Genomic DNA, 27,384 nt, shown 5'->3' on the forward strand with positions numbered 1-27,384 from the left:
AGAGCTCTAACCACCAGGAGACCTAGAGACTCTTCCCTTCCAACAAACTGAAACAGGAGGATTTTGAAAACGATGTAGTTTCCCACATTAGATCTCTCAAGTATAGGCAGATACTTTAAACACGCTCACTGTTTACTTCATTAGCTATTCCAAGTTTAAACTATAATGCTTAAGCTAAAGTGTTTGTACAGCTGAAATAATGAACATTACCTAGGATGCAAAGAAAGTTTTTTATTGCAAGCACAGTGAGCAATGATTGGATTGCATCTCACATGACTGTGACTGAGGTCACATTTAAACGACCCACACGTCTGTTTTTAGTGCTCCTCATTGTCAGGTGTACATCATTTCTGCCATGTGAGACATTTTCTTTGGAATATACAAGTAATATTCCATGTATCCCGAAAGATCTTCAATAGTCACATCATCCACAAAGGCCCTGGCTTGCTCAGAGCAAGAGCGTGGAGAACTTGATGGAGTTCTTGATGGCAAAGCTTGAGAGTGATCCTCAGCAACTGTTATTCTATCAGGTGCCAACGGGAAAGCGTTCTGCAAGCCAGAGAATTTGTACACCTCCATATCTTGCCATCGTTTACACTGACAGGCTTTATCTGCACAGGCACACGGCTTATTCTTGTTCAGCTTGGACACAGATTGAAAGTCAGAGAGCTCCGTAGTCTTTGGGCCTGCTTTGGATTCTAGAGAAATGGCAGCAGGAGAGTTTTCCTGTTTGTTCTCTGATGCAGACTGCACAACAGAAGCTCCTGAAGAATCAACATCATCTCCCTTCTGGCCAACGTCGGGAGCAATACGGCATCGTTCATGTGCACAAACTTCCTTTGGGATTGGCATCCCAAACCCTGTGCTGTCATCTGGGGCATCAATCTGGCTCTTGTGCACTATTTGGCTGCACGTGGAATGTGATTTTGTGCTGCAATGGACAAACTTTGGAGGATGAAGAATTGGAGATTTGGAACGCCTGCGACGCTGGGTTCTCACAACTCCTCTTGAAGGCTTCTTCACAGGCCTACCATGGAAAGATAGAAAAAGTGAGTGAAGTTTCACTAAAAGACTTACTGGATTATAGATAATATCAGGCAAGATATCTAGTGTTGCATGCAAGAGCTCTAACATCAGAGTATTTGCTCAGGGTATTCCACTGTCTTGGAATTTTACATTCTTCTAGTAAAGCACCTGTATAAAATATAAAAGAAACCCCTGGGAAATGAAACCTGAAGTGCACGTCTTTAGGATTACAAAATGAGTAAAGCATGGGAGAGAAGATAAATAACCTCCAAGAGAAGGACAAAGCACAAGACGACAGCACAAAACCAGTGACTCGAGGCAAGAGGATGGTTTTGTTTCAGTAGACGTGTGAAGTTCTGAATAAATACTCAAGAAAAATTCTTTAATCTACTTCCCAAGGCATACTGACATCTGCAATGTTGAATGGTTATTCAAAGAGATTATCTGAAAAACAGCACTTCACGTTTATATTACAAAACATTTATAATGTTTATGTACCTAAAGCTGAACAGCATTTCCTTGCACTTCATATAATTGTAAATGAGAACAGTAGTCACATATGACAAGAAAAAGGTAGCGCGGGATGTTTTTATATAGTGTTTTTAATGAAATAAATGCGGGTCCCTTCTTTAGGGGCCCAGATACTGGAAAATTTGGCTATTTAAAATTCACTTTCAATGCATTCACATTTGAAGTAGTCTGACAATCCCTAGCTTCTCTCACCCATGCCAGGTTTCCTTAGAAGTACACACGTTCTTAGGCTTGTTTTCATCTGCTGCTGTTCTAATTAGTGCTCTTGGACTTGTCCCCTCACCAACAGGAAGAGAAGCAGTAGATCTGTGAAAAAGAGAATGAAAACGTAACAGCCTAGATTGGTTCGCATTATGAATATGAAAAAGCTTATGAAACTTCTTTTCCAGACGAGACTGCTCCAAATCATTTATGACATGTCTTAAAAGACCTGCCCACAAAGACGACTCAAGTCTGACACGTTCCTGTGTCAAAAGTTTGTGTAACAAGCTTTCACTGAAGGTGGCGTCGTACTGCAAACAGATTGCAAATCCAAACTCCACACCTCAGTGATGAAGCACACAAAATAGCTAAATAGCAGAGGAGAGGGGGAAAAACATTACTGAAGAAATGTGCCTCTTTTTCCACAGACAAATAAGCTATTCTTTCCTAAAAATACATGTTCTTTGGACATAAATAGACTTTGTTTATCTGAAGAACACTTGCGTCTTTGTCTAGGACGACGTAAACTAAAACTCTCCATACTACTGCAAGTTCGATCTCTTCAGCAACAGAACTGTGACAGATTTTCAACTTCTATTCAAGCCAGAGATCATAAAAAATTACTAATTTCCCTGGTGCTATAAAAACCTCCCAAACTGCCATTTTCAATGAGCTGTGACAATACCAGAACAATTTTGCCAAGTTGCAGTTTTACATATTAATCTGGAATTGACAAGGAAATTTTTTTCCAAATCCTTTTCTTAAATTGTTTTTTAAGGAGAACTGATCCCCTGAAAAGTAAAAATGTCTTTGCACGCTGTTCTAGGATGGCATTAGCTGGCATTTAAGAGACTAACCTATCAGTCAAGCACCTGCTATTTTCCATTTAAAAAACATCAACACAGTAGTAAATTGAAGGTCAACAGTAAAAACTACTATAATTAAAGTGTGCCTGACTTAGGGGTGGGACTAGAGATACCAAAGTATCGAGAGGCACGGTGGTGATAGATTCCTAATGAGCTTAATTACTTAAATGAAAGATAATTTTAGAAGTCCTTCTACTTGCCATTTAGCTCGTAAAGTAATTACAATTACCAACTTGATACTTATATTCTGCCTTACTTACACTTTTGTTTCCGTCACCAGCATAACTGCATCACTGCCAGTAGCTTACTGAAATTCAGTACTGTACATGTAATACGTAATCATACACATTTGTCAGCAGAAAAAAAACATGATATAGAAGCCATCTGTTTGTTTTAGATAAAAAATGATTGTCACTAACAGAAGACACATTCTGCTTGTGTTCTTCTTCCTGGGACAGTGAGGGTTAAGTGCCACATCTCAGATCTCCCATGAAACAAGACAACACAAAAAGCATTCTTTCCCATTTAGCGTTTTTAGTTATAAACAGAAAATTTGTAAGTAACATCAATGAAAATAGTTTGTGTGGGAATCATGCATTGCAGCTAATGCCCTCCTTTACTGATATGGAAAGAATATTTCTCTCCTGGGAAAAGATGGGAGTTTATTCTCATGACAGGCCTTTAAAGCCATGGCAGTAAGCTAACTTCGAGTACAGTTCCAGTGCTATGGATATGACCTCTGGCAGCCAGATTCATGCCAAAATTCATTTCAAATATGCTGTCAGTTGCTGCATATTATTAGGTTTGTTTCAAGCCTGTTGGGACCTAATAATGATCGAACGAATCACAATCCCTTTAGAAGCGCAGTCTACAGCTAGTGAATTTATTTCCATTTAACTAGAACGAGGGCTTTCAGTGCCTAACCTTTTGGAATTACCTCGTTCCTTCAGATCTAACAGTGAGGGTGTTCCCTTCCAGTCCATTTGTAACATGTTAACTCTGTACCTCCCTGTGCTGTTACTTACCCAGCTGCGTCAACTCTTAGCTTTTTGAATGCTGTCTGCAGGCTTTCCTCTTCTCCATCCTTAGCTTCTGTTTTCATCATTGGGATGGTCAGACGCTGACGGAGTCACCATATACTGCTAAAACCAGAAAAGAGACATATCAAAATAAGAACCGATGCCTCATTAAAAATGTTAGTTGCCCAGCAGCATCATAATACATGAAAGTAAACTCAAAACAGCAAACTGCACAAAGCTGAGGTCATTCTAACAGAACATTTCTGAAAGTTGATTCAGAACAAACTTTATGATACCCAAGAATGGAACAGTCTCTCATACAACCGCATTGGTGAGTTTAGCAATTTAAAGTAAAATCTGGTGTCAATAGCATCTTGCATACTAAAGTTTAGACAGACTTCCATTTGTCTTAGAGCTGCTACCAGGATAACTCCAGAAAAGGTAAAAGGTGAGAAGAAAAAACGACATTAGAAACAGCCAACTTTATGCAACTACGGGAGTTGATGTTACAGATATATTTTTAAAAAACAGACTTCTGTTAAGCCAAGATAAAGTGTTAAGCTAAACATTTTTTCTTATTTTGAGATCCCAGGTGTTTGGTTGAAATTCTCCTCTTACATTACAATTGGATGAAACAGTGCAGTGAGTCACATCAGACTCACAGCCTTCTGATGTGCTCTATGATTGACTGTAGCTACTGCCACCATGGAGGGCCAAAGGACAACAAATACACTGCTTTTAAAACACGTTAACTTTTTTATTCAACCTGCTTAAATTTGGACAACCTACATTTAATTTTAATTACATTCATATTATACCAAAATAGTCAAAGTGAGTTAAACCGCATCTGTTTTTGCTCACATACACTGAACTGTTGGAAGAAAAGAGTAAAGCAGGACTCAGAAGTGATGATTTTGTGTGCTGCACTCCTCAATTTTACAAGTATTTTTTTTTTTATTTTAAGTACCAATAAAAACATTTTCAGGGTTGTCATGATTTTGTTTTCAGTTTGCAAGGCAATATGCAGACATACAAATTTGTGTTAAATAAACCAGAAGCAGTAAACTTACAACAAAAGCTGGTCAAGATTGTAAAAGAATCTGAACAACCAGAATCCTCAACTTTGCTTATACCACCCAAAAGAAATTTTCTAATTGTCTTGGCAATCAAGGATATCCCAATTTCAAAAATAAGTCTCAGTTCTACACCACAAGCTCAGCGTCTGTTGAAGTTTGCCTGGCCGGTTAACCTGCTTCACTTCATACATTTTGAAAAGAACATACTTTTCATCTGCGTAGTCTCCATTACCACACATGAAAGTCCTTAAACAGAGGTATTTTGCTACTGAGGCCTCCGCAAAACTGCTTTTTAACAGGGTAGTATTTCCTACTTTGACTTCAGTAAGGCTTCCAACACCATCTCCCGTAAGGTCCTGAGAGAAGCTGATGAAGCACAGGCTGGATGAGCTGCACGGTGGGGCACAGAGGATGGTGAACAGTGGCACGAAGTCAAGTCGGAAGCCAGTAACAAGCAGTGTACCCCAGCAGTCAATAGTGGGGCCACTCCTGCTCAACATCTTCATCAAAGATCTGGATGACAGGGCAAAACATAGCCCCAGTAAGTTTGCCAATGATACAATATGGGCAGGGGTCGTAGATACACCAAGGGTATCATGCTACCACCCAGATGGACTTCAACAGCCTGGAGAAAAGGGCTGAGCAAGGGGAATTGCAAAGCCTGGCCCTGGGGAGCAACCCCAGGCACCAGTACATGCTGTGGGCCACCCAGCTGGAAAGCAGCCCAGCAGAAAAGGCCCTGGGCATCCTCATGGATACTATGGGGAAAAATATCCAGCAACATGCCCTTGTTGCAGCGAAGGCTCATGGTATGCCGGGCTCCTTTAGGCAAAACATTGCCAGCAGGTCAAGGGAGGTGATTCTTCCCCTCTGCTCAGCACCAGCGAGGCCGCGCCTGGACTGCTGGGTCCAGTTCTGGGCTCCCCAGTACCAGAGAGACATGGAGCTACTGGGAAGAGTAGGGCCAAGACAAGTAAGGGACTGGGGCATCTCTCCTGTGATAAAAGGTGGGGAGCTGGGGCTGTTCAGCCTGGAGAAGGCTTGGGGGGATCTTAATGTCTAAAAATACCTGAGGGAAGGGCACAAAGAAGTCAGAGCCAGGCTTTTTTTGGTAGTGCCTGGGGGCAGGACCAGACACAAAGGGCACAGACTGAAAAACAAGAAGTTCTGTCTGAACACCTGGAAACACTGGAGGTTTTTTGTAGCACGGAAAAGAAGTAGTCTAGGTAAAGAAAAAGGAGCCATCAGAACCTCAGCGGCTCAGTTACTTGTGGAGATGTGGGGCGGTAACTTCTGCTCCCGGTCAATCTCATTGCAGCTGGAGGTGGCAGCTCTCCACGCTGTTGTTCCAGCTGCTGCCCAGCTACGATTCATTTGGGCAGGCTTTACTGCAGACAGCTCTTATGACACACGCGGGATAATGTATCATAACAAGTTTAAGGCACACGCTGTCCCGTGACTCACGCAGTGAGTAAACACGAGAGGAAGCAGCCAGCACAGACGGGCGGCGCGGTGCTCGTCTGAGCAAGGCATTGTTTCAGACCTCTCTTCGTTAAGTTCGTTAAGCTCTGGTAACGCACACGGTCCCTACTCCAGTAAGGTATCTCCTTGCCCCGAGAAGCCTCTTGGAAATTAGGAATCCCACCTTCAGCCTTCTCCCTAGGGATACCAGATCCCTGAAGGGCACAGGCCTCAGCTCAGCAATAAGAACACCACCACGAGCAGCTTCTGGGTGACGGGGTGGCGCCGAACGCCCCGCCAGGCTCGGCCTACGGGCTGCCCCCGGCCCCGGCACAGCCAGCCCTCGAGGGGAGCAGGATTTGCTCCCCCAGCAGCACCCCTCGCTCACCCCGTACAGCCGCCACGCTTCAGCCGGCCTTCCCCTCGCCCTCCTCCTGCCCCCCTCGCCCTCCTCCGTCCCCTCACCCAGCTCCAACCCCGCGCCCCCCCAGCTCCTGCGGGTAACACCGTGCCCAACGGCCGCAGAGCACCCGGCCACCACCCTGATCCCTGCCGTTCCCCTACGCCCCCCAGCCGCCCCCCAGGCTCCCCCAGCCCCGTACCTGCTCGCCTGCGCCCCAGCACCGCCCGGCAGCGCTGCGGCGGGGCCCGGCCCGGGAGGCGGCGGCGGCGGCGGGACGCGAACCCGCGGCCCGAAGGGAAAGGGAGGGGAGGGGGGAGGGAGTTCAAAAAAACCCTGCAAGGCGCATGCGCGGTGCGCCCCGCGCCGCTGACGCCAGTTCCTGTTGTGCTCGGGGCCTGCCGCCGCCCCGGCAGCGAGGCGGGCGGGGGGCGGCCGGTAAGCGGGGGGGGGGCGCGGGGCCGCCTCACGGAGCGGGGCCCGGGCGGAGCGACGGGACCGGGACCGCCTCACGGAGCGGGGCAGGGCCCAACGGGACGGGGTAGGCCCCGTGCGGCGGCCGGGAGCGGTCGGCGGGGGCCCGGGGGTGGCAGCCCCGGGGAAGCTTTACCCCCTGAGGGAGGCTGTATGCCCCCTGAGGGAGGTTTAACACCCCCCCCCCCCCGGGGGGTTTCCTGAGGCGCAGCTCCCGGGGGGAGCCCCTTGGAGCCGGGCCTGCCGCCTCAGCCAGCCCCCCCCCCGGTTCTGTGTTGCAGCTCCCGGCGCATGGCACGGCTCCCCGCGCCCTGACGGCCCCCCCATGGAGCCGGCAGCCAAGGAGGAGGAGGAGGAGAGCCTGCAGCTGGCCTTCAAAAAGCTGAGGGTGGACGCGGCAGGGTGAGTGAGCCCGGGGAAGGGCCCTGACAAGGCAGGTTGTTGATATGAGTCTGTCTGCTGTTACTTTGAATCTCGAATGTGATGCGGGAAAAGGCTCCTTGCGCTCCTAGGGGTAAAAAACTTCATCGCTTCAAACGAAACACGGTCATTATAACTGTCCACTAGGCAAAGCAGCACTTTGGTACTAATTTTGACTCAATATCCGACTGAAATTACACAGTGACAGCATGAAACCATGAAATGACTCGCCCAGAGCAGGGGACCCACTCTAACTGTCGTGGTAACTTTAGTCACCTTGTGAGATACGGAACTTGTTCATCCGTTTATCGAAACGCTGATGCCTTCAGGCTCATCACTATTTACTGCAGCACATAAGCATTTGCCTGGAGAGCATCTGAAAAAGAGTACCGAAACTTTGTGCTGCTCTAGAGCCTGGCCTTGCTGGAAATTATCACGCTAAATGTGGGCACTGATAATTTCTTATTTCAGAAGATAACAGAGTAAAATGTCTGTGGACATTTTTATACCCAAAACATTTGATAACGCACCAAATACATAGATAAGATGTAGTATAAGCTTGTTCCTTAGCAGTGGAAGACAATAAAATTATGTAGGCTAATACATTGTGAGATAGTTCACTTGAAGCCTTTTGGGAATTCGCCAGCATAAGGGAAAGCTTTTGTACTGATAACTAATGTTGGCTTATGAGCTCGTCTCCATAGCCATCAATACTCTGAACTCATGGCCTCCCCTGCTCAATAAAAATACATGTTCATTTGCTGCTCATTTTCTATATTTGAGGATGTCTTCTGTTAAGTGTGGGAAAAAATATCTGTTCTCTAGATCAGAGAGAAGCAAGGAGGAATGGTTAGTAAGCGTTCCACTTTTATTGTGTTGCCAGTGGCAGGCTGTGTGGAATTCTGGTTGATTCCTGATGATGTCTCTTCAGGCACAAAAAGATCTTGTTTTGAACAGCTAATACCTACTGACTAGTCTGTTAAGATGAAGTTTGGGCAGAGCACTTGTCTCTCCTGATAGAATTTCAGACACCTTACTTAGGATTTCTAGTGCTGTGTTCTAAATCGCATATATGGCCATCAAATCCAAATCCATATGCTGATATTTTGTTAAACATCTCTGTAATTGCTTGCACTTCCGTACTGAACTAGGCACAGAGCACTGTGGTAAGGCACGTGAGGTAAGGTATGTTTGTTGCCTGGACTTCCAGGGCCAGAAGTATTTATTTTTTTTCATTATATGTTTATCTGGAAGTTCTAATGAGAAATAAATCAGTAATCTCTCCTTGTTTGTTGCTGTACCTCATCCACTTCTCTACTGACTATTCCTCAGCCTGCTGCTGTGGGTTCCTGACTTTGCATTTTAGATGAGTAGGAGTCTATCTTTAACTACTATTGTCAGACAAAAATAATTGGAACATGAGTTTACATTCCTTTAATGTGTCATTTTGTTGCTAATAGGGCATGACATCAGCCTCTGGGCATTTTGGCCTTGTTTCCTTACATCCCACCTATTTTTAGGCACTTAACTGTGGTCAACAGAAAAAGGGTGGTTGGAGAGATCTCCGTAAGATCCTGTTTCTAACCCCTGACTGTAGAGGAAGCCAAGGCTGCAAACTGAATTGTCTTCGCTAAGCATCTAAAGCTATGAGGCAGAATCCAGATCTTTGAAGCCATATGTTGAGGCACCATTGTAACGTGGCATTTTCCTTTTTACTTAGATGTATTGCAGCTCTGTCCGTGGGCGACGGGACGATTCTCAGGACACCGATAAGAACAGCTATGGATGGAGCCAAACAACAGTCTGTTTGCTCCAAGGAAGCATGGCATGGGTAAAACATCCCCTTAGCTGCACCATACATGTATTGAGACATTTAAACCTTGCATACTGTTTTCACTGAAAGTTGTTGTTAATTGTGTGGCTGAACATATCTTTCCTCTCCTTTCTATTGCAAATATTTACTATAACTGTTTGATACGATCTTTTTGAGAGGCTTTTTTCAAATACTTTTAAAAAATAATATTGCCTCTTGTCAGAGAGAAGGTACCTAAAACTTTCTTTTCCACTGATCTCAGAGGTCCTTCTCTTCAAGTCTTAAACCTTTGCACCCTCCTCTCACCCCTTTTGGGGTTCTTTTATTTCTGTTTTGAAGTACCTGGATATTCAGCGTCATTCTGCCAGCAGCTCTGACTGATACCAGGTTCTGCATTACAGTTCAGTTTGGGATGACAAGCACCTTCGACAAAAGATTTTGGGGGAAGTACCTTTAAAACAGGGGTGTTGTTATGTATCCCTCCTTTGGGGGAGCTCCAGTTCATTCAGACTCCTCCACTGTTCCTGTCAGAGATTGTCTGCCACCAGTCATCTGATTTTTCTAAGAAGCAAAAAAAAAAACCCACCATCATATACACACACATATATTTAGATATATACAGTTAGCCACATTTTAGAGCTTTTTGAGCTGTGGCCTAGATTCTGTCGTTACCTACCTGTTGACCCGTTACAACCCTACAGGTGTGTGAGAAAGCCTTCGAGAGGATCGGCGAGAGTTCCACGTCGCAGACGTTCCAAGTCTCCCGTCCTGCATCCCCCCAAGTTTACATACTGCAACGTGAAAGCCAACGGCCAGCTGAAACACAAAACCCAGTCAGACACGTCAAAGAGTAACGTCGCTTCAGACGTTTTTGTTCCAGCAGAACACGGTACAAAGGACAGGCACGATTCTCACTTTGAGGCCAGCGATGACAGAAGAGCCAGAACTGAACCTTTGGAAGCTTCCACCGCTCAAGAGCCTTTGGGGAAGTCGAGGGAGAATTGCCTTGGTCTCGCCTCGTCCTTCGAGACTAGCTTGCATTCAAGCCAAACCTCAGATTTCCAGTCCTTATCCATGCTTAGCAATGGCAAGCAGTGCCCTTGTACGGACAAGAAATGCCAGTGCCGACAGTGGCGCACCATGGAAGTGTACTCCTTCTCTGGTTTACGGAGCGTCCTGTCTGAATGCGAAAAGGCAGTCCTGGGGGTCCGTGCCCACTCGCGTCAAAACAGGTCCCCGTGTGGAACGGCCTCGTCGGGTTCTCCCAGGTCGTGTTCTGAGCAAGCTCGAGCCTTTGTGGATGATGTGACTATTGAAGATCTTTCAGGCTACATGGAATACTACTTATATATTCCTAAGAAAATGTCCCACATGGCAGAAATGATGTACACTTGACTGAAAGCAATAGAGAACCACGATTCAGAGTTTGGAGTAATGGTTGGGTTAAATGCCTTGTCAGTGCCATGTTTTTGCTGTTGTGTGTTTGATCAAATGTTTCTTTGCATCATACAGTTTAGTTTTCTAATAAAATGAAAAATGGAATATAGTTTCTGAGCTTAGTTCTAAAAAGAATGCACTAAAGTCTCTAAATACCTTAACAGAAGCACTGTAGATCAAACAAACTCCATTTGTTTTTTGGTTTGTGCTGTGGATATTCAAACTCTGTACTCTGTTCTCACTGTGTCTTTGGAAAAGAACCTTTTAGGTTTTGTTCTGAAATTTTGCAGCGTTTGGAAAGTTCATTCTTAACATGTCCCAATACGTAGAGAAATGTTTCATGGCTACAGCTCTGTCCTCCTCATCCTGCTCTAGGAAGAAGAATGAGAAGGCATTCAGTATTTTGGATAGGATGCATCTCCTTTCCTCGAACGCTGCCTGGCTGCTTTTTAGTTGGATCAGTTGGGAATGCTTCCTCCTCTCAGATTTGGGGGAGGTCCGGAGTGTGTGGGTGTGTGCTTGGACCCTTTTGTAACCTAACTAGCTCACTCTTAAGCAGTTCTATTTTTCTGCAGATAAGTGAAGCTCTTAGAAGCAAAAATATATTTTGTTATTTGTGCTTTACAGAGGGAATGATTTAAGGGAGAGCAAAGCAGGCTAACACTTTTTTGGGCCGTGCTGTCTCAGACGTGGAGATTGTGGAGCCATCTATACACACTGTTTCTGCATGTTTGATACACAAAGCAGTTTGGAGCTAGGGTAAACAAGGATTGTGTATCATACAGGCTTTGTGGTGTAGAGCTATAACATTCCATCTGGTTGAGAATACTGAAATAAAAAGGAAATTGTTGCTGAGACTTGCATTAATAAATGTTTGTCAAAACCCAACAAATTAAAGCCTGAATAATTTGATTTACACTCATTTTCCCCCAGGATAATGGGTTGGTTTTGCTTTGTTTTTAAAAGTAACCAAGTCTGCTTTCAGTGTCAGGTGCAAGCACAGGCTGAACAACTGCACTTCAGTAAAATACTCCAATTTTCACTTATACTTTTCAAGATTAGTTATCAGCAAGCCAAGGAGTTCCAATTGTATGGTAGTAGATTGTTGGCCTTGCATTCCGTGCTAGAGAAGTCACAGACGTTCCAGGTGATTACTTTCTGATTTTATTGTGGTCATCCCTAAATTCTACACTATGCTTCTGCTAAGTTCAGCTTAGAAGTTTTTAAAAAATCCAAGTAAATTTACTTTGCTCTTAAGTGTTGCCACTTCATACAGTTACTTAGCAAGCGATATTGGCTGGTACTCTCAAGGTAACTGATTCCTAAGTTTTGTCTTGCGTATCTCCCTTACCTACCTCCGAGTTAGGAAGGAGGAAGAAGGGTGTGCAGGTACTTGATTTGTTGCTGCTGTTTTTCAAAGGCTATTTCCACTTTGACTCAAAGTGCTAATTTTCTTTTCCATGTTTTGTTTCTGTCCCCTCTTTCAAAGGCCTGGTGTGCCTGGGGAAGTAAGGAAATAGGAAGTTAAGCAATCCAGGTGTGCAGGGAGGCAAGGGGTGAATTCAGATTGCCACAAGACTGGAGGAGAGGAAAGGTTCTCTAGGCACATTTCCATAGAGTGCCTCGCAAGGCAGAATAACTAGCAGCTAGAGGGGGGAAAAGAGCCAAAAGCTCAGTGGTGGCATCACCTGCCCGAATTGCTGTTTGTGAGTGTTCAAACACATCCAGCGCGGCCTGCAGCAGAGGGAGGGCAGCTCCTCCGGGTCCTCCATTCCTACAATCACGCTTGCGGCAAATGTACCAAAACACTGCTAACGTTTTCATCGCCCAAACCACCTCTTTTTGGTGAAATGAGTGCTGAGAGGCCCCCATCTCAAAGTTACTGTTCCCTTTAAACCCGTCCCAGTTCAGCTCATCTGCTTAGCTCCTCTAATAGCTCCCGCTTGCTGCCTGCCTGAAACCTCAGGCTTTTTTAGCAACCAGCACCTTGTCTGGGAACGTCTGCACAGCACCGCTGCCCTGATTGACCAGCGCTGAAGCTGTCAGACCCACCAGCTGACGGGGACTGGACAGGGGGCACTGCCTGTGGGCTCTCTTCCCCTTCTTTTTTTCCCTGCAGGTTTTCAGTCCCCTCTGGCACCCCCGTCCCTTGCCATTCCACTACCCGCAGCAGCGTAACGTCAATAAAACCAGAGGCAATCCTTCACTGCGGTCTGCCTGCTCCCAGAGGGCTGCCCCAGGGTCAGGAGAGCTTGTCTGGAGGAACCTGATGCCAGCTGAAGGCAAAAATATTGTCCCTCTCGCCCTAACGCCGTCCTTCCTATGTCAGCAGCACCAGGACGTGTTTTTCCAGCATCTCTCCCCCACCCGCAGCATTTTACGAGCAACTCGCCTATCTGATTTCAGGGCTAGCTCAACCAAAGCGTGATGCAGAAGGGCACCTGGGATCGATGACATTTATTTCTCACCTTACAGAAGCCAAACCGAGCCCTGGCTGAGCTCTACATCGGCAGACACCGAATCAGGACACCCGGAAAAATTCAGCGCGGCCGAGTTCTGCTGCTCGGCGTGGGCGCAGGACGGCGGCAAGGTCGGGCAAGGTCAGGCCCCGCTAGAGGCGCCCGCACCGAGCCTGCCCTTTGCTCGGTTCGGCGAGCAGGGATTTCGGTTTTTGCTCGGCCCAGCGAGGCGCTGAGGGAATGAAGGCACCCCGAGGGGCCGCGGCCCCGCAGCACCTGAGGGATGCGGAGGGCGGCCGTTTTTTAATTCACCACCAAACGCGCCACTAGATGGAGCTTTCCAGACGCTGATCCACAGGAGGAGGCAGTTGTGGTTCTCCCAAGCTGTTCCTTCCCTTTTCTAAGGCCAGAGGTGCCCCTTCCCAGTGACAAGAGCCCCGGAGGATGCTGCCTGCCCAGCGAGGGCCGCTCTGCAGCGTGCCAGCGGCAGGGAGAGCCGAGCACAGGCGGCACCGCGCAGCTGGGCGCTGGGGCCGGCTCCTTCACCAGCCACCAAGTTGCTGGGTTGGCAGCAGCGAAGGCCGCCGACAAGGTTTTGCAGCCCTGGCACCCGTCACCTGGGAGCAGGACGTTCTGACGCCACGGGGAGAGCTGGTGCCCCCCAGAACTGCTCCTCTCGCTGGCAGCCAGTCCCACCCGCGGGGAACTGCCTCCAGCCGGATGGAGACGAGGCCAAGTGCCACCAAACCACCAGGATGCCAGCCCAGCGCGTACAGAAACGTGCCAGCTGGCCACACAAGGGTGTGCAAATCTCACCTGGGACGCTTCTGTGCAAATCTCTGCCGGGACACTCGCAGCGCACAGAGGGCAACAGCCACAGGGACCCCGCGGCTTCCCGAGTGCACAAACCCCGCTGCCGTGCGGTTTCGCCCCACCTTGCTGATTGTGAAATGGCCCCTAACAACACCCGTTAGGCAGGAATTGACCTGTGCTCTCCAAAAAAAATCACTGAAAATCCATAAAGAGCCATTGCTGCTGCTTTTCATTCAAGGCTGTACGGCAGGCGAGACACCCGCTGGACATTTTAAAGCCGGCATCCGCAGCTGTAGCCATTTATCACCCATCAGCCGTACCTACGACAGCGAAAACCCTTTAACCCCTGCTGGAAAACATCGAGGCTCAGAGCCGCCGCGGATTGCTGAGCCAGCAGGCGTGCAGCGGGAGCCCCCGGCGCCGCCTCGCCTCTCGCAGCGATGCTGCGAGCGTGCCCGCTCCCCGGGGAGCGCGGCCAGGAGCCGCGGGGCTGCGCGTCCACCCGCGCCAACGCCGTGCCCACGCCGTGCCCGCCGGGGCGCAGGGAGATGGAGCTGCCCCGGGAGTGATGCTGCTCGCGGGAGCCCATGTGATGCTGGGCTAGCGCGGCTCCTCCATCGTCCCCCTCCGCTCGCAGGCTGTCATGGCGACTCCCAATAATGTCACTCCCACCAACTGCAGCTGGTGGCCCATCTCGGCTCTGGAGAACGACGCGGGGAAAGGCAAGGAGGGGGAGGAAAATCAGGATCCGACAGATCCCGCTCTCAAAGCCCAGGACAGGCTGGTTTTGTACCACTGGACCCAGTCCTTCAGCTCCCAAAAGGTAAAGCGCTCGGCCGGGTTCTCGGGGAAGAATCACCTCCAGCATCCAGGGCTTACCCTTGCCTCGGGAGGAGGGCTCGGCTCGGGGGAGAGCCAGCAGCTATTCCCCAGGCTGGCAAGGGGAGCGGCGTGTGCCCGGTCAGCTCTTTTGTACCCGCATTTCTGCGTTTCAACAGCATCTCCCTGGGGAGGGGATGGGGGGGGGGGGGGGGTCAGCCAAATCCTGCTTTGGCTCTGAGACCAGGCTTTGCAGCGGGAGACGCCTCTGCTTTGTACTCGCTCCCAGCCCCTCTCTCGTGTGGCGAGGCGTGCAGACAAAGGCTGAGCCCAGGACCACCCTGCAGCTGGGGGGCTGCGGGACCCCCGCGCCTCCCGGAGCAGGGAGCGACCCCGGGACACGGCCCTGTGCCGGGAACGCTTTGCCCTGGCACTGCGGCAGCACCCTGGAAATGCCTGTCCTGAAGCACCCTGGCTCTGTGCAAGGCACCGGGGGGGCAGACAGCCAGAAATCCCATTTTCTGAGTGGTGGCAAACGCTCTTTTTGCAGCGCGGCAGCGGCGTAACAAACCTGACCTCCTGCTGGCCCCTCTGTCATTCCCGTGCCATTGACACCAGAAGGGCAGCGAGCTATGCGGGGGGCCTGGGGGGCACCCATGGGGCCCTGAGGAGCACCCACGGGACCCACTCGAGCCCCACAGTGGGGACATCCCCATCTGCTCGTGCGCACCACGGGCCCATAGGCGCCTGATGCAGCAGGGCAGCCGCACACACTCGGCCCCACCGTGCTGATCCAGATCCGCACCGGCAAGGGGATGCCCTCTGGGCTGCAGCAGGCAGTGGGGGTCTTTTATTTATTTTTTTGTTGTTGCTGACACAGCCTCCAGCAGCTGGGACCCCTCCTTGGGGCACAGACGCCCCCAGGGGCCCTCGCACCTGCGCTGCCCCTGCCCGGTCCCTGCCGGCCCTGCTCTCAGGCCCCGATGGCAAAAGGGAATGGGGCAACAGCAAGAGCCCAAGGGGGCACCTGGGGTGGCCCCAGCCGGGGTTTGTCCCTCGGGTGGGAGAAAAACACTGGGAGCAATTTCCTATTGAGGGAAGCGGGCTTTTCCTTGCCTGACTTTAAAGGAAAAAAAAAATTAATTTGTCAGCCCCATAAATAATTAATGGCTAATTCCCCAGGAACTTTGAAGTGCTCATAGAAATGCTTTTATTTGTTAAGATGTATTTTTAGCTGCTGCTGCTGCTGGTTGGAGGAAAACAAGCGATTTGCCTTCATTCAGCAGTTCTGTGAAACATGGCTCTCTGACATCCCTGCGGGGTGTTTTGGCCTGTCTGACATACTTGGTTCAACAATGGTCAGCTCAAATTGAGATCTTGAGTGCACATTCAACAACACCCCGAGCACAGAAAAGAGCAGCCAGGCTCTCAGAAGAGGATGCTGAGCTGTGCACAGCACCCCAGGGCCCAGCAGGGACCCGATTCCTACATCCAGCCCTGCCCCTGGCTCCCTGCCCCAGCTGGGCTCAGCGTTCCCGTCTGTACAATGGGCCAGGGCTGCCTCAGAGGCGGCCTTGCAGGAAAGCAGGAGAGGAGCAGAGAGCAGGGAGACCAAATGCCATGGCACAGGGGGCACAAAGGGGTGCAGGGGGTGGGCAATGTCCCCGCGGGGCTGCAGCAGGGGGAACACCCAAGAGGCCAAAAGGCAGGGCAGGGCTCCGGCAGGGAGGAAGAGAAAACACACAGCAGGGCTCTCCTTGCTCCCAGGGCTTCCTGGAGTACAACAACTGCCTGAAGCCCTCCACAAAGCAGAGCTTTTTTCCAAAATGCGCCCAGCAAAGCCAGAGCCTGACCCCGAGAGCAGGGCATACCTGAATTTCCATCCAGGTTTCCTCCAGGCGGGCTGAAGCATCCCCTAGGCACAAGGTGTAGCACTGCTGCAGCCACTGCCGCCTCTTCCTCCTCTTCTTCCTCTCTGGGTGCGTGCCGTTGCTCTGCCCAGCTGGGATCCACAGCCCCATCGCAGATCCCCCCCAGCTGGGGAAGCGCCGCCTCTGCCCGACTCCACCTGAGGCTGAGGGCCGAGCTTCCAGCCCCCAGGATCCCACCCCTAACTTCATCTGTGTGTCACGCAGGCCGCCAGCCACAGAGAAGTGACAAATTCTGCAAAACTCTGGGTGGGTGCGGGTCTCCCTCCTGATATTTCCATCCACTACCAGCAAGGGAAACCCTCGCTCTGCCACCTTGGCTCCTTGCAGAGGGTGCGAGGTGCACGCGTGACAGCACGGTGCTGGGCCGGTGGGCGAGGGACCCGCGGGGCGATGCGCGCCCCGTGGCCTCGGAGCACTTTTGGGGCCAGCTCGGGCCCGTTTCCCCCCCGTCCCCCGCTGCAGGTGCGGCTGGTCATCGCGGAGAAGGGGCTGCCCTGCGAGGAGCGGGACGTCAGCATGCCCCTGCTGGAGCACAAGGAGCCCTGGTTCATGCGGCTCAACCTGGGGGAGGAGGTGCCCGTCATCATCCACAGGGACAACATCATCAGTGACTACAACCAGATCATCGACTACATGGAGAAGAACTTCACGGGAGGTAAGGGGGGGCAGAGCCGCGTGGCCAAGCTGCATCGCAGTGGAAATTTAGGGCTGAGTGAGATGCTGTTGGCTGGATGCAGCCGTTTCTCCCTGCGAAGTTTCAGCTGTCCCCAGAAAGAGCAGTGACCAACCAGCCCTCCCAACGCTTTCACGTTTTCCTATGAAAAATATCCTTGAGGTCTCACAGGGTGCGGGGAAAATGGCCCTAGTGAGGTCAAACAAAGGGAGCAGTGCTAGGGACCATGAGGTGATGTGACACGGATCCAGAGGAGGGGACTGGGAAGGGGGAGCCCATGTGTCCCCCTGGGGCAGGGCTGCAGGCAGTGCCTGGCTGACCCCGGGATGCTGAGCGGTGCTGTACGGCAAGCAGCGCCTCGAGTCCCTTCACCCTCATTTCCCCAGGCTGGGACGCTCGGCTGGGGGGACTTCAAAGCCGAGCAGGGAGCTTTGGCTGCGGCATCACGACGCTCGCCCCAGCATCCATCACCCTTGCGACAGAGACATCAAAACCATCTCAAAATAGCTCCCCCAGCAAGCGCGCCTTGCCAGCCTCAGCTGCTGTCCTCTCCCGGCCTCGCCACCGTGGTGCTCAGCACAGGCAGGGCGCTTCCCCGCCGTGGGGACAGATGGACGGACACCCCAAATCCCACGGGGGAGCCCTCGCCAGCAGCAGCTCCCAGGAGGGGGCAGCCCCACACCCTGGGGGCCCCGAGGTTCATCGCCCCGTGGGGCCGCAGTCCCCGCACCGCTCGGTGCCGTCACCCGGGCACTGCGAGGAGCAGGTGACGAGGCATATGCTGGCAGCACGCTGTCCCCGCAGGGAGGGACATCAGCTAACGCCGGTGGCAGGGAACTGCTCTGAGCGCAGTGGGGATTTGTGGCTCTGCCAGGGGACGTTTTGCTCTTTTTTTGGGGGGACAAGCAGCAATATCCCCCCGCAGCAGCAGCTGAGAGCCAGCACAGGTACTAGGGAGACTGCTCCTGCCTCTTCCTTCACCCTCCAAAACACGGCAAGTATTTTTCTTCAGGAGTTGGCAACAAAAATCTTTCCGCCGTCACTTGTGCTTTGCTGCCATGGAGGAACGCGGTGTTCCCTCCCCGCTGCTCCGGGGAAACTCCTGCCCTTGAGCTCTTCCAGCCAGGCGAATTTTCTTACCTCTCCGCTGAGAAGCGTGATGTGGGGAGCACCTGGGGAGAGGAAGGATGGCCCAGGGCCATCACCTCCTTCTGCACCACCTGCTCTGGAGCCATGGCCCACCCAACATTAACCACGAAAAGCACCACCAGGGTGGCACTGCGGTGGTCTGTGGAGGCATCGCCCACCTCGCAGCAATGCACAGGGCTTGGGAATGCCTGTAGTAGAAGGAGCAGTCACAGAGCTTTGTTTCCAGGACTGGAAGTGTTTTCTGCTAGTTATGCTGAGCTACCATTAAAGGGCAGCACGATAAGCAACATTTTTCCTTTTTCTGGGCCACCTTTGTATGGACCATCGGCTGCTGGCCACAGGCCACAGCACCCACACCGCCCAGACTGGCTGCAGTGTGCAGAGGCAGAACAAACACCATCCCCCCAAAAGGATGGTGCAGGACGGGGGCTGGCAGCCAGCAGCTCCTATTTCATTGTGGTTGCTCCCTCCAGCTGCTGGACGGGGCCGTGGTGCTGGGCACGCTGGTTTCCAGCCCTGGCACCAGCCCGTCGGGCGCTGGCCGTGCACCACGAGGAGGGAGCACGCAGGCCGTAGGTTGGTTGTCACCGTTTCATTCAGCCGGGTGCATTTCTCAGGTGGAAAGTCCCAAGTTGTAGAGCTGGAGTGCAGGCAGCAATGTGTGCTTGCTTCAAAGAGAGCTGGGGGGGGCATCAGGTGCCTTTGCGCTTGCCGTTACCTCCCCTTGCTGTGCGCCGGGGGGTCTGCATCCAACCCTCCACCCAGCTCCCCCATCAGAGGTGTGAGAAGGTTTGCAATACCCGGGCTGCCAAAACTTCTGCTGTCTGTCCCTGCTGGGCCAACCTGTGCCGCTGCCTTGCTCCCACCACCAGCAGTGCCAGAATCATTATTCTGGGTCCTTAATTAGGGAGCAATGTTGGCCACATCTGCAGAAGTCCGTCTGCTGCTGCACCCTTCGCTCAGCCCCGCAGGCAGGCAGGCAGCACACGGACAGCCCGGCCTGCTGAGTCCCAGCAGTAAATCTACTCACTCCCTATTAGCTATCTGCAAAAGCCATAAACTTTTACGATCCCGTAAAGAAACGGGCCTGATATTCTTGGAGGAGACAACAGGAATGGTTCCCTCCTCCTGGTGTCATCTACTGCGCATTTTGAGCTGTAAATGAAATAAAGGAGCACGACACAAACTGCCACGCAGTGAAAGTGAATAAAGCACAGCAAGCCGAGGATGAGCACAGCTGCCGGGACGAGGGATGCTCATTTGGTTTCGGCACTGGATGAGAGTTGAGGGGAGAGGTGCTTGGCTCCTTGCTCTGTCACCCTCATTAACCCATATTGAACGGGATTTTCAAGCAAACTCAAAAAAACGAGGTACCTCATTGCACTGGTGTAGGGCGCATAACCGAGGAGACCCAGCCTCGGACCCGCAGGTCTGAGCTCCTTTCTGCAGACGGGGAATGTTTCGCTCCCCTGCTGGGAGCTGTGAAACCAGAGGAGTGCACACAGCGCTCCAGTGCGGGCTAACGGGCCCCTGCTGAGTGCCCGACCCCCCCCAGCCCCGCACTGCTAACACCTTTCCCGTTTGCCCCTTTCAGACAACGTCCCCCAGCTGATCCCCGAGCCCGGGACCCCGCTGCACTCGCGGGTGCTGCAGTACCGGGAGCTGCTGGACTCGCTGCCCATGGACGCCTACACGCACGGCTGCATCCTGCACCCCGAGCTCACCACTGACTCCATGATCCCAAAGTACGCGACCGCTGAGATCCGCAGTAAGTCTCCTCTGGGGCAGGGAGCCGGCGGGACGGCACCGCGGCCCTTCCTTCAGGCAAGGCAGGGAAAATGGCAGAGCAAAGCTGCTGGGGAGCTGCGGGTGCCCTGGGATGGCTTCCTGGCCCTGGGGTGCCCCCCACCTGCCCTCTCCCGAGGGTTCCCCCAGGGCACCGGCTGCCCAGCTGCCTCCCTCCTCAGCGGTGCCATCACCACACTCAGCGCACAATCGTGCAGCTCTTTTTGGGGTGCTCCCTTCCTGCTCCCCCTCTTCCCTCCGGTAACTCCAAGGGGACGGGTGGGGGAGCACAGCGAGGTTGAATTGCAGAGGGTGGATGAATTGGCACCAGACAGCACACAGCCTCCAAGCACTCATGAAACATTGACGATGCTTAATATAACTCAGCAGCAGGGCTCGCTCGTGAAGAGTCCCTCTCCAGAAAAGTGACTTTGTCTGGATGGCACCGTCCTGCCCCGCACCTCCGCCCTCCGGCACGCTCCAGCCCCAGGCAGCTCCCGTAACAAAGTCAGGTTTTACCTCCCACAAGAGGGACCTGAACACCAGGCTGAACTCATGCCTCGGATAAAGGCGTCGTGCAGAGCCCGGTCCCCTCCCCAGAGCGTGCTGCTGCATTGCTTCACGCTCCCCGCCTGACTCACCACGCTGCCCAGGGCCTGCCAAGATGTTTCAAAATGTCTCGCCTTCCAGAGCTCCTGGCTGGTGGCATTTTTCCCAAACCGTCACAAAGGAGGGGCTGTGTGATGGCTGGGCAGTTCAGGTGCCCTGGTGCTGGGGGTGCCCTTCCTCCCCATGGTGCTGCCCTTGATGGCCCCAGGCGATGGCTTGGCAGCCCCACGGTGCTGGGGAAGCGCCTGGCTCTCCCAAGAGGGGCAGGGGAACTAAAGCAGGGTGATATTCGGGCTGTCTGTGAGTTACCAGCCAAGGAAAGAAGGCTGGGAGGCTTGGAGAGCACCCCTGGGGGAACAACAGGCATCTTTCCCTGTGGCTGCTACAGTCTCCTGGGGGAAAATGGGGAATTTCCCCATTCCGGGGCAGCAAAGAGCCTGCTGCTGGCATCCCCCGCAGTACCCCTCCTGGCAGCACTGGCTGGAGATGGGGCTATGCAATTCCAAAGGCAGCTGTCGCAGTTAAAACACGCTCAGCCCCATACCTCTCCCTGCTGCTCTGCACACACACGGACACGGGGCGGCTGCCCAGGAGATCCCAGCCCAGAGGCTCGATCTGCTGGGAAGGACGTGGCAGGAACTGGAAGATGGGGAGGGTGGTGACAGCGCTGCCACCCCCTGCCTACGGCAGCAGCGCCAGAGGTGCCCTGGGGAGGGCAGTGCTCGGCCTTGCTGGGTGGGCAGCGGGGGCGCAGGTCAGGAGCGGGTGATGCTGCCGGGATGCAAATTCACTGTGGCAGTGAAATGCTGAGTTTTCCCTTGGGAAATCATCCCAGCAGCTCCGGGATGACTTGCAAAGGCAGCAATCACACCTGATGCAAGCCATGGGGGCTGTAAATCAGGCAGCACAGCCGCTGCTCTGCTGCCAGCCCAGGCACAGCCTCGTGCCCTCCTTTCAGTCCCTCTCCTGCTCCATTGTGGCAGCGGGGTGAGGCACAGCTCAGGACGGCAGCGCTGTACCTGGGCTGGGGGATGCACAGAGCTGAGCCCAGGGACCCCTCTGCTGGGGCAGGGACACCTGTGGTGACGGGAGCCTTGGAGGTCAGACCCATGCTAACAAAAAAATAAAACAGCCAGCTTGGCTCCCCAGAGCCTCCGCTCCAGGCAGGGGCAAACCTTGGGCTGGCAATGGCAGAAGGTGCAGAGCAGAAGAACTGGGAAACCCCATTAGTGGAGTTTTATCACCTCCTCCCCTCCCTGTGTCTTTTCCTACCAAATCCCTCTGCCTGCGCATTGCACAGAGGAGAAGAGGCCGCTCTGTGCAAGGAGCTCTTGCAACAGGCAAAGTCCGCGTGGTTTCAGGCTGGTGTGAACACATCTGCTGGCGTTAGGCAATTGCCAGCTCTTGCGACAAAGCAGAACCTGATCCCTGCTGCCAGCCCAGACCCCAGCAGCAGCCTGGGACCTGCGGGGGAACTGAGGTCTGAATTTTGCTCCATCTGGCACAGAGCTTCGCTGTTGGGAAAGGGCTGGCAGACTGAGCCAGGTTGAACCAAACATCAGCTATGCTGCTTAAATCTGACTCCTCTCCCCTGTTTTTGGATGCCTCTCTGCCAGCCCTTTGGGGCAGGCACCAGTTTTCTGCCTGGTTTTGCCCCATGCAACACTCCCAGCAAAGGGGCTGAGCCACCCTGCTCCCAGCAGAGCCAGGGAAAGTGGCCCCAGAGGGAGCCTTCGTGCTGGTCCTTTCTTTTTTCATTTTTAGCAGAGGAACAGCACTTCAAAGCCATTTAATGCATCAAAAAGTCTCTCTCTCTCTTTTTTTTTTTTTTCAAAAAAAAACCAGCTGGATTGTGCTTGCAAATCCCCCTTAATTAAGCTCTTTGAAGGGAGCTCAGCTGCCTCCTAGGCTCACCTGCAGGACAGGATAACTCCAAAACTGCACCTTCAGCCTGCTGAGCTCACCAAACACACCACTTTCTTGCTGTAAAAATCTGTGAGGCTGCAGCTCACCAGGGAAATCTCCAAAGGCCTCAGCTCCTGTCTGCCCCAGCTCGTCCCTGCACCTGCCAAACACAGCCAGCACCTCTCGGCGGGGAGGAAACACCCCCACAGCCCCTCTTTGTGTCTCCCTCCAGGACACTTGGCTAACGCCAGCACGGAGCTGATGAAGCTGGACCACGAGGAGGAGCCGCCGCTGACAGAGCCGTACCTCTCCAAGCAGAAGAAGCTCATGGTAAGCTGCTCAGAGGTGGTGGGGCTGCAGGGACGCATGGCTGGCCGGCCATCCGTCTCCCACCCTCACCACGGCTCTTCACCCAGGCCAAGATCCTGGAGCACGACAACGTGAACTACTTGAAGAAAATCCTCGGCGAGCTGGGAATGGTGCTGGACCAGATCGAGGCCGAGCTGGAGAAGAGGAAGCTGGAGTACCAAGGTAGGGCTGCCTGCATGGGGTGGTTTTCAGCCCAGGCGTGATTTTGGGAGGGCTGATGGCTTCACACCCAGTGAAAGCCCACCCTGAGCTCTATGTAGGTTGCATGGATGGGGCAGGGGCTGCTCCGGGAGTCCACACGCCTTGCTTGCTGCAGGGGACAGGCAGCTCCTCTGTCCTCACATCCGCTTTGCAGGAGCTCCAAGGTCACTGCAGCGTGGTGTGGCACGTCCCCAGCAAAGGGCCACCAGCGACCCACCAACCAGACACTAATCCTGCCGGTCCCTCACTCCTCTGCTTTGCCCCCCATCACCTCCATCAGCGCAGGAGGAATTTGGTACCTGTGCCACTGTGTGTCACCACACAGACGTATGCCACCACCAAGTCCTCTCGCCCTCCTGGCTCCCTCTATCCCCAGGGGTGCTGTCATCATGGCGAGTCTGAGAAACCAGCCCAAAGCTCAGCGGCAGGAGGGAAAGGATGCGCTGGCTGAACAACCAGGGCTCAGCCACCTGAACCGCCAGCAGCGACAAGTCAGAGTGGGCCAGCGCAGTGACTCCGCAGGCCGTGGCTCTGCGGGCCCTGCTGTGACTCAGCGGTGGTTGCCCAACTCTGGAAAGACCAGGCCGGTCCCGGCTGTTGTGCCATGAGGAGCACAGGCTGCTGAAAGCCCAGGAGCAGGGACATAGTCCTCAGCCCCTGGGTGCTGGTGTGCACCCATGGCACACGCAGGGCACCGGGTGCCCAGCTCCCAGCACTGCCGCTTCTGACCTGCTGCATGAGGGCAGGGAAACCTGGGGGCCCTTGAGGGGTCCTGGAGAGGTGTGAGCTGCACAGAGCCCACGTAAGACAGCAGCAGGTGGGATGGAGCCACTCCAGCCAGCCCCAACATCAAACAGCACTGCTGAGAGCTCCCCCCCAGCCCCCGATGCCCTGGCACAGCTGGGCATCGCTTGTCCTGCTGCCACCTCCATGTTCCCCCCAGTGCTACTTGAGCAGGGCTCCTGACCCCATCCCCAGGACACATGGAGGTGCCAGGGATGCAGCCCAGACGTGCTAATGAAGGGGTGACCCCACAGCTGCCCCCACTTGGGGAGCCCTGCGTCACACGGGGTGGCACTGAGGGGACTTCGAGGCCCTGCAAAGCCCCAGGCTGGGGACGTGCTGGAAGCTCCGAGGCATGTTGGCATAATTGCGTCCAACGAAGCCCCTCATCAGCAGATCCAAGAGGAGAGGCCAGCTGAATTCACCTCATTACCTGCCCTCGGAGGTGCCAGGAGCTGCTTTTGCCCGCAAACCCCCAGCACACCTCAGGGGTGCTGAGGTGCACGGCAGGCCCCAGCACCAACCCCTCACCTCACAGCGTCCTTGGGGCCCAGCAGCACCCGGCAGGCTCCAGCTGCAGCACCCCCACGCTTTATTAGCCACCAAAAATATTTACTGACTAATTAGGCACAGGCAATCTGTCCACTCGGGCTGTGCCTCTGGCAGGATTAGGCAGGCTGCCAAGCGGGTACAAACGAGGCCTGCTAATTACCAGTAATTCCCCTGGCCTGGCCCCGCAGCCAGCCCAGCTTCAGCAGGGCCCACGCAGGATGCAGTGGGGGCCTCGCCCACCTTCCCCCAATTTCAAAGGGGCATCACGCAGGCTTTCCACCCCACCTGTAGGGCAGAGCCTCACACAGAGCAGCGGAAAAGCCTCACAATTAAGGATTTGATGCAAACTAGGAGTTTTAATGTGGGAGCAGAGCACAGACACCTCTCCCCATTGCCAGCACAGGCAGCTCCCAGCCTCCCCTCCCCAGCACACCCCAGAGTTTTGGGGTGTGCCCAAAAGGGCACTAGGGGTGTCTTTAACACTACCCTGACCCCAGCCAGCTTCTTCCAGCCTGTTTTATTCCTGGACATATCCCACATGAGGTTATTTCCAGGGTCACCGTTTTCAGGGGGCCATCAGCACTGTGGTATCTTCCCTCACGGCCAGCCCTCACACCCAGCTCTGCCTCCCCACAAAACCCAGCTCTCGGCACAAATTTTGGTGGCCCCGAGCAGGGGGCCAGAGCTGGAGGGGGGGACAGAGGCAGGACCTCTGTGACAGCACGCAGGGAGAGCAGCCAGGCTGGGCCAGCAAATGGTTTTGATTCCCAAGGATTTCTCACATCCCTAAAATAGGACGTGTTACCATGCCACCCCTCAAACAGCTCCCAACGCCCAGCGGCAGCCAAGGACAAATGCTCCCCGAGCACTAACACAGCAGAAGTGCTCGCTGCACCACAAAAAGCCATTTCACAGAGAGTGATTCGTATCTTCATACGGGTTATAAATGATAAATATATATATAAATGATCATATATATATAATATATATATAAATGATCAGCCCAATAGATAGGGTTTGGTCTTTGGGGACATCAGAGAGCTGAGAAAAAGCATTGGGAGTCTAATCCAAATCCTATTCCTTCCATGGAGCTTTGACCAAGCCTCTAAGTGCCCACCCAAGGATCTATTCTCATCCTACCTCTGTCACTTCTTTCTCCAGGGCAGAAGTGTGAGCTTTGGCTCTGCGGCTGCGTCTTCACTTTGGCCGACGTCTTGTTAGGAGCTACCCTGCATCGCCTCAAGTTTCTGGGACTCTCTAAGAAATACTGGGAAGACGGCAGCAGACCTAACCTACAGTCCTTCTTCGACAGGATACAGAAACGCTTTGCCTTCAGGAAAGTCTTGGGAGACATACACACCACGCTCCTCTCAGCAGTGGTACCCAACGCCTTCCGGCTGGTCAAGCGGAAACCTCCCTCCTTCTTCGGAGCCTCCTTCCTGATGGGATCGCTGGGGGGAATGGGATATTTTGCTTATTGGTACTTAAAGAAAAAATACATCTAATGCTGGCTGCTTGGTGTTTAGTTTGGTGTCTCTGTGCTGTGTGAAATTATGATGAAGCCTCAGTAACTGTAATGAAATTTGAAGCAAGGTATGACTAATTATATTGTTTAATGTAACATTCCATAGTCTAGAAGTAGAAAAGTATACTGCAAGGAAATAAGACAACAACAACAACAAAAGCATCAACTTGTAAATGCCTTTTTTAGGGTTAAGTATTCAACGCCAGCGAGAGGCTCAGGGGGTCACCGGGCTCCCCGTGCCCACCGGGAAGTGCCGCCGGTGCAGGCCAGCTCCACTGGGAGAGAGAGGAACCCCGAGAAGTTTCCCAGGTTGAACCACGGGACTCGGATACTCGGTCCTCGATGTCTGTTTCCGAAGTGTTCACCGGCCACATTTCACATGTGTAACTAGTGGGGACTTTTTTCTTCTAGAAGCCATTCTGTCGTGCTCGGAGGCTTTCCTGGGAGCAGGGTGCAGTAGCTGGTCACGGTCAAGATGGATTTGCATTCTTCAATTTCCCATTTTTTAAATTATTTTCCTTAAAAAGAATATTTTTTATTGAGCTACTCTTAGCATCTATCCACTTTCTATGTCTGGTTTTGGTGGGCTTTTTTTTAGAAAAGAATTTCATGTCTGTCTTTAACTGCCACACTTTCCTGCTGAGATAAATCGTTTTGACTTCCACCCTGAATTTTGGCACACAAAGGGAATTATTGTTTTAGCCTTTTGGCTCGGTCTTGAGTTTTCTTTCGTGGATTTGCAAAGCATCTCTCACCGCCCGAGCATACCTGGACTCTGAAAAAGTACTACCGTTTTCCGAACTGTCAGGACTTTTCTGAAGAAACTTTGGCCTTCTCTTCCGTTGGGGGCTCTTTTCTGTCATTTCCTCGCTGTGTGTTTTCTTAGAGACACTTTGCACAGAATCACGTTTATGACTTTCTTGTGCCTTTTGCATGTTGGAAAGAATAACGGGCCTCACTGCTACTCGTGCTTTGAAACTGAGATCCTCAATAAACCGTATGGGAGGAGTAACTGCTTCCCATTCCTAAATGTGTTCAACAAAATCCTAGTCTAATTTCAAAGCATGCCCATGTGCAGAGGCATGTG

The 27,384-nt window shown here is 52.5% G+C and overlaps 3 protein-coding genes and 1 long non-coding RNA gene across 7 annotated transcripts; 2 read left to right on the forward strand and 2 right to left on the reverse strand.

The window, feature by feature from the left end:
• Positions 1–211: 211 nt before the first annotated feature.
• OSER1 (oxidative stress responsive serine rich 1) lies at positions 212–6,926 on the reverse strand. Of its 2 annotated transcripts, none has more exons than XM_080557599.1 (4): positions 6,783–6,926; positions 3,650–3,763; positions 1,750–1,863; positions 212–1,027 (listed from the first exon to the last, which is right to left on the reverse strand). In XM_080557599.1, the coding sequence occupies exons 2-4, from the start codon at positions 3,727–3,729 to the stop codon at positions 334–336; spliced, it is 888 nt and encodes a 295-aa protein (XP_080413725.1). In that variant the 5' UTR covers positions 3,730–3,763; positions 6,783–6,926; the 3' UTR covers positions 212–333. The 2 variants fall into 2 exon arrangements, with proteins under 2 accessions (XP_080413725.1, XP_080413724.1); XM_080557598.1 differs by having other exon boundaries at positions 3,650–3,766; positions 6,783–6,925.
• LOC308178644 (oxidative stress-responsive serine-rich protein 1-like) lies at positions 6,890–11,616 on the forward strand. 2 transcript variants are annotated; one of them, XM_080557596.1, is made up of 4 exons: positions 6,890–7,018; positions 7,336–7,456; positions 9,195–9,305; positions 9,989–11,616. In XM_080557596.1, exons 1-4 carry the CDS (start codon positions 6,928–6,930, stop codon positions 10,680–10,682), a joined length of 1,017 nt encoding a protein of 338 aa, XP_080413722.1. In that variant the 5' UTR covers positions 6,890–6,927; the 3' UTR covers positions 10,683–11,616. The 2 variants fall into 2 exon arrangements, with proteins under 2 accessions (XP_080413722.1, XP_080413723.1); XM_080557597.1 differs by having other exon boundaries at positions 6,996–7,121.
• On the reverse strand, positions 9,964–17,202 carry LOC308178648. 2 transcript variants are annotated; one of them, XR_013939871.1, is made up of 2 exons: positions 16,687–17,202; positions 9,964–12,224 (listed from the first exon to the last, which is right to left on the reverse strand). It is a non-coding gene; the product is annotated as an uncharacterized lncRNA (long non-coding RNA). The 2 variants fall into 2 exon arrangements; XR_013939872.1 differs by having other exon boundaries at positions 14,876–17,202.
• GDAP1L1 (ganglioside induced differentiation associated protein 1 like 1) lies at positions 14,341–27,341 on the forward strand. The gene is made up of 6 exons (XM_080557590.1): positions 14,341–14,819; positions 17,209–17,401; positions 20,163–20,336; positions 23,100–23,197; positions 23,284–23,398; positions 25,934–27,341. The coding sequence occupies exons 1-6, from the start codon at positions 14,640–14,642 to the stop codon at positions 26,275–26,277; spliced, it is 1,104 nt and encodes a 367-aa protein (XP_080413716.1). The 5' UTR covers positions 14,341–14,639; the 3' UTR covers positions 26,278–27,341.
• The last annotated feature ends 43 nt before the right edge of the window (positions 27,342–27,384 follow it).

The sequence above is a fragment of the Anser brachyrhynchus genome (assembly GCF_964034855.1).
Source record: "Anser brachyrhynchus genome assembly, chromosome: 16".
Taxonomy (NCBI): Eukaryota; Metazoa; Chordata; class Aves; order Anseriformes; family Anatidae; genus Anser; species Anser brachyrhynchus.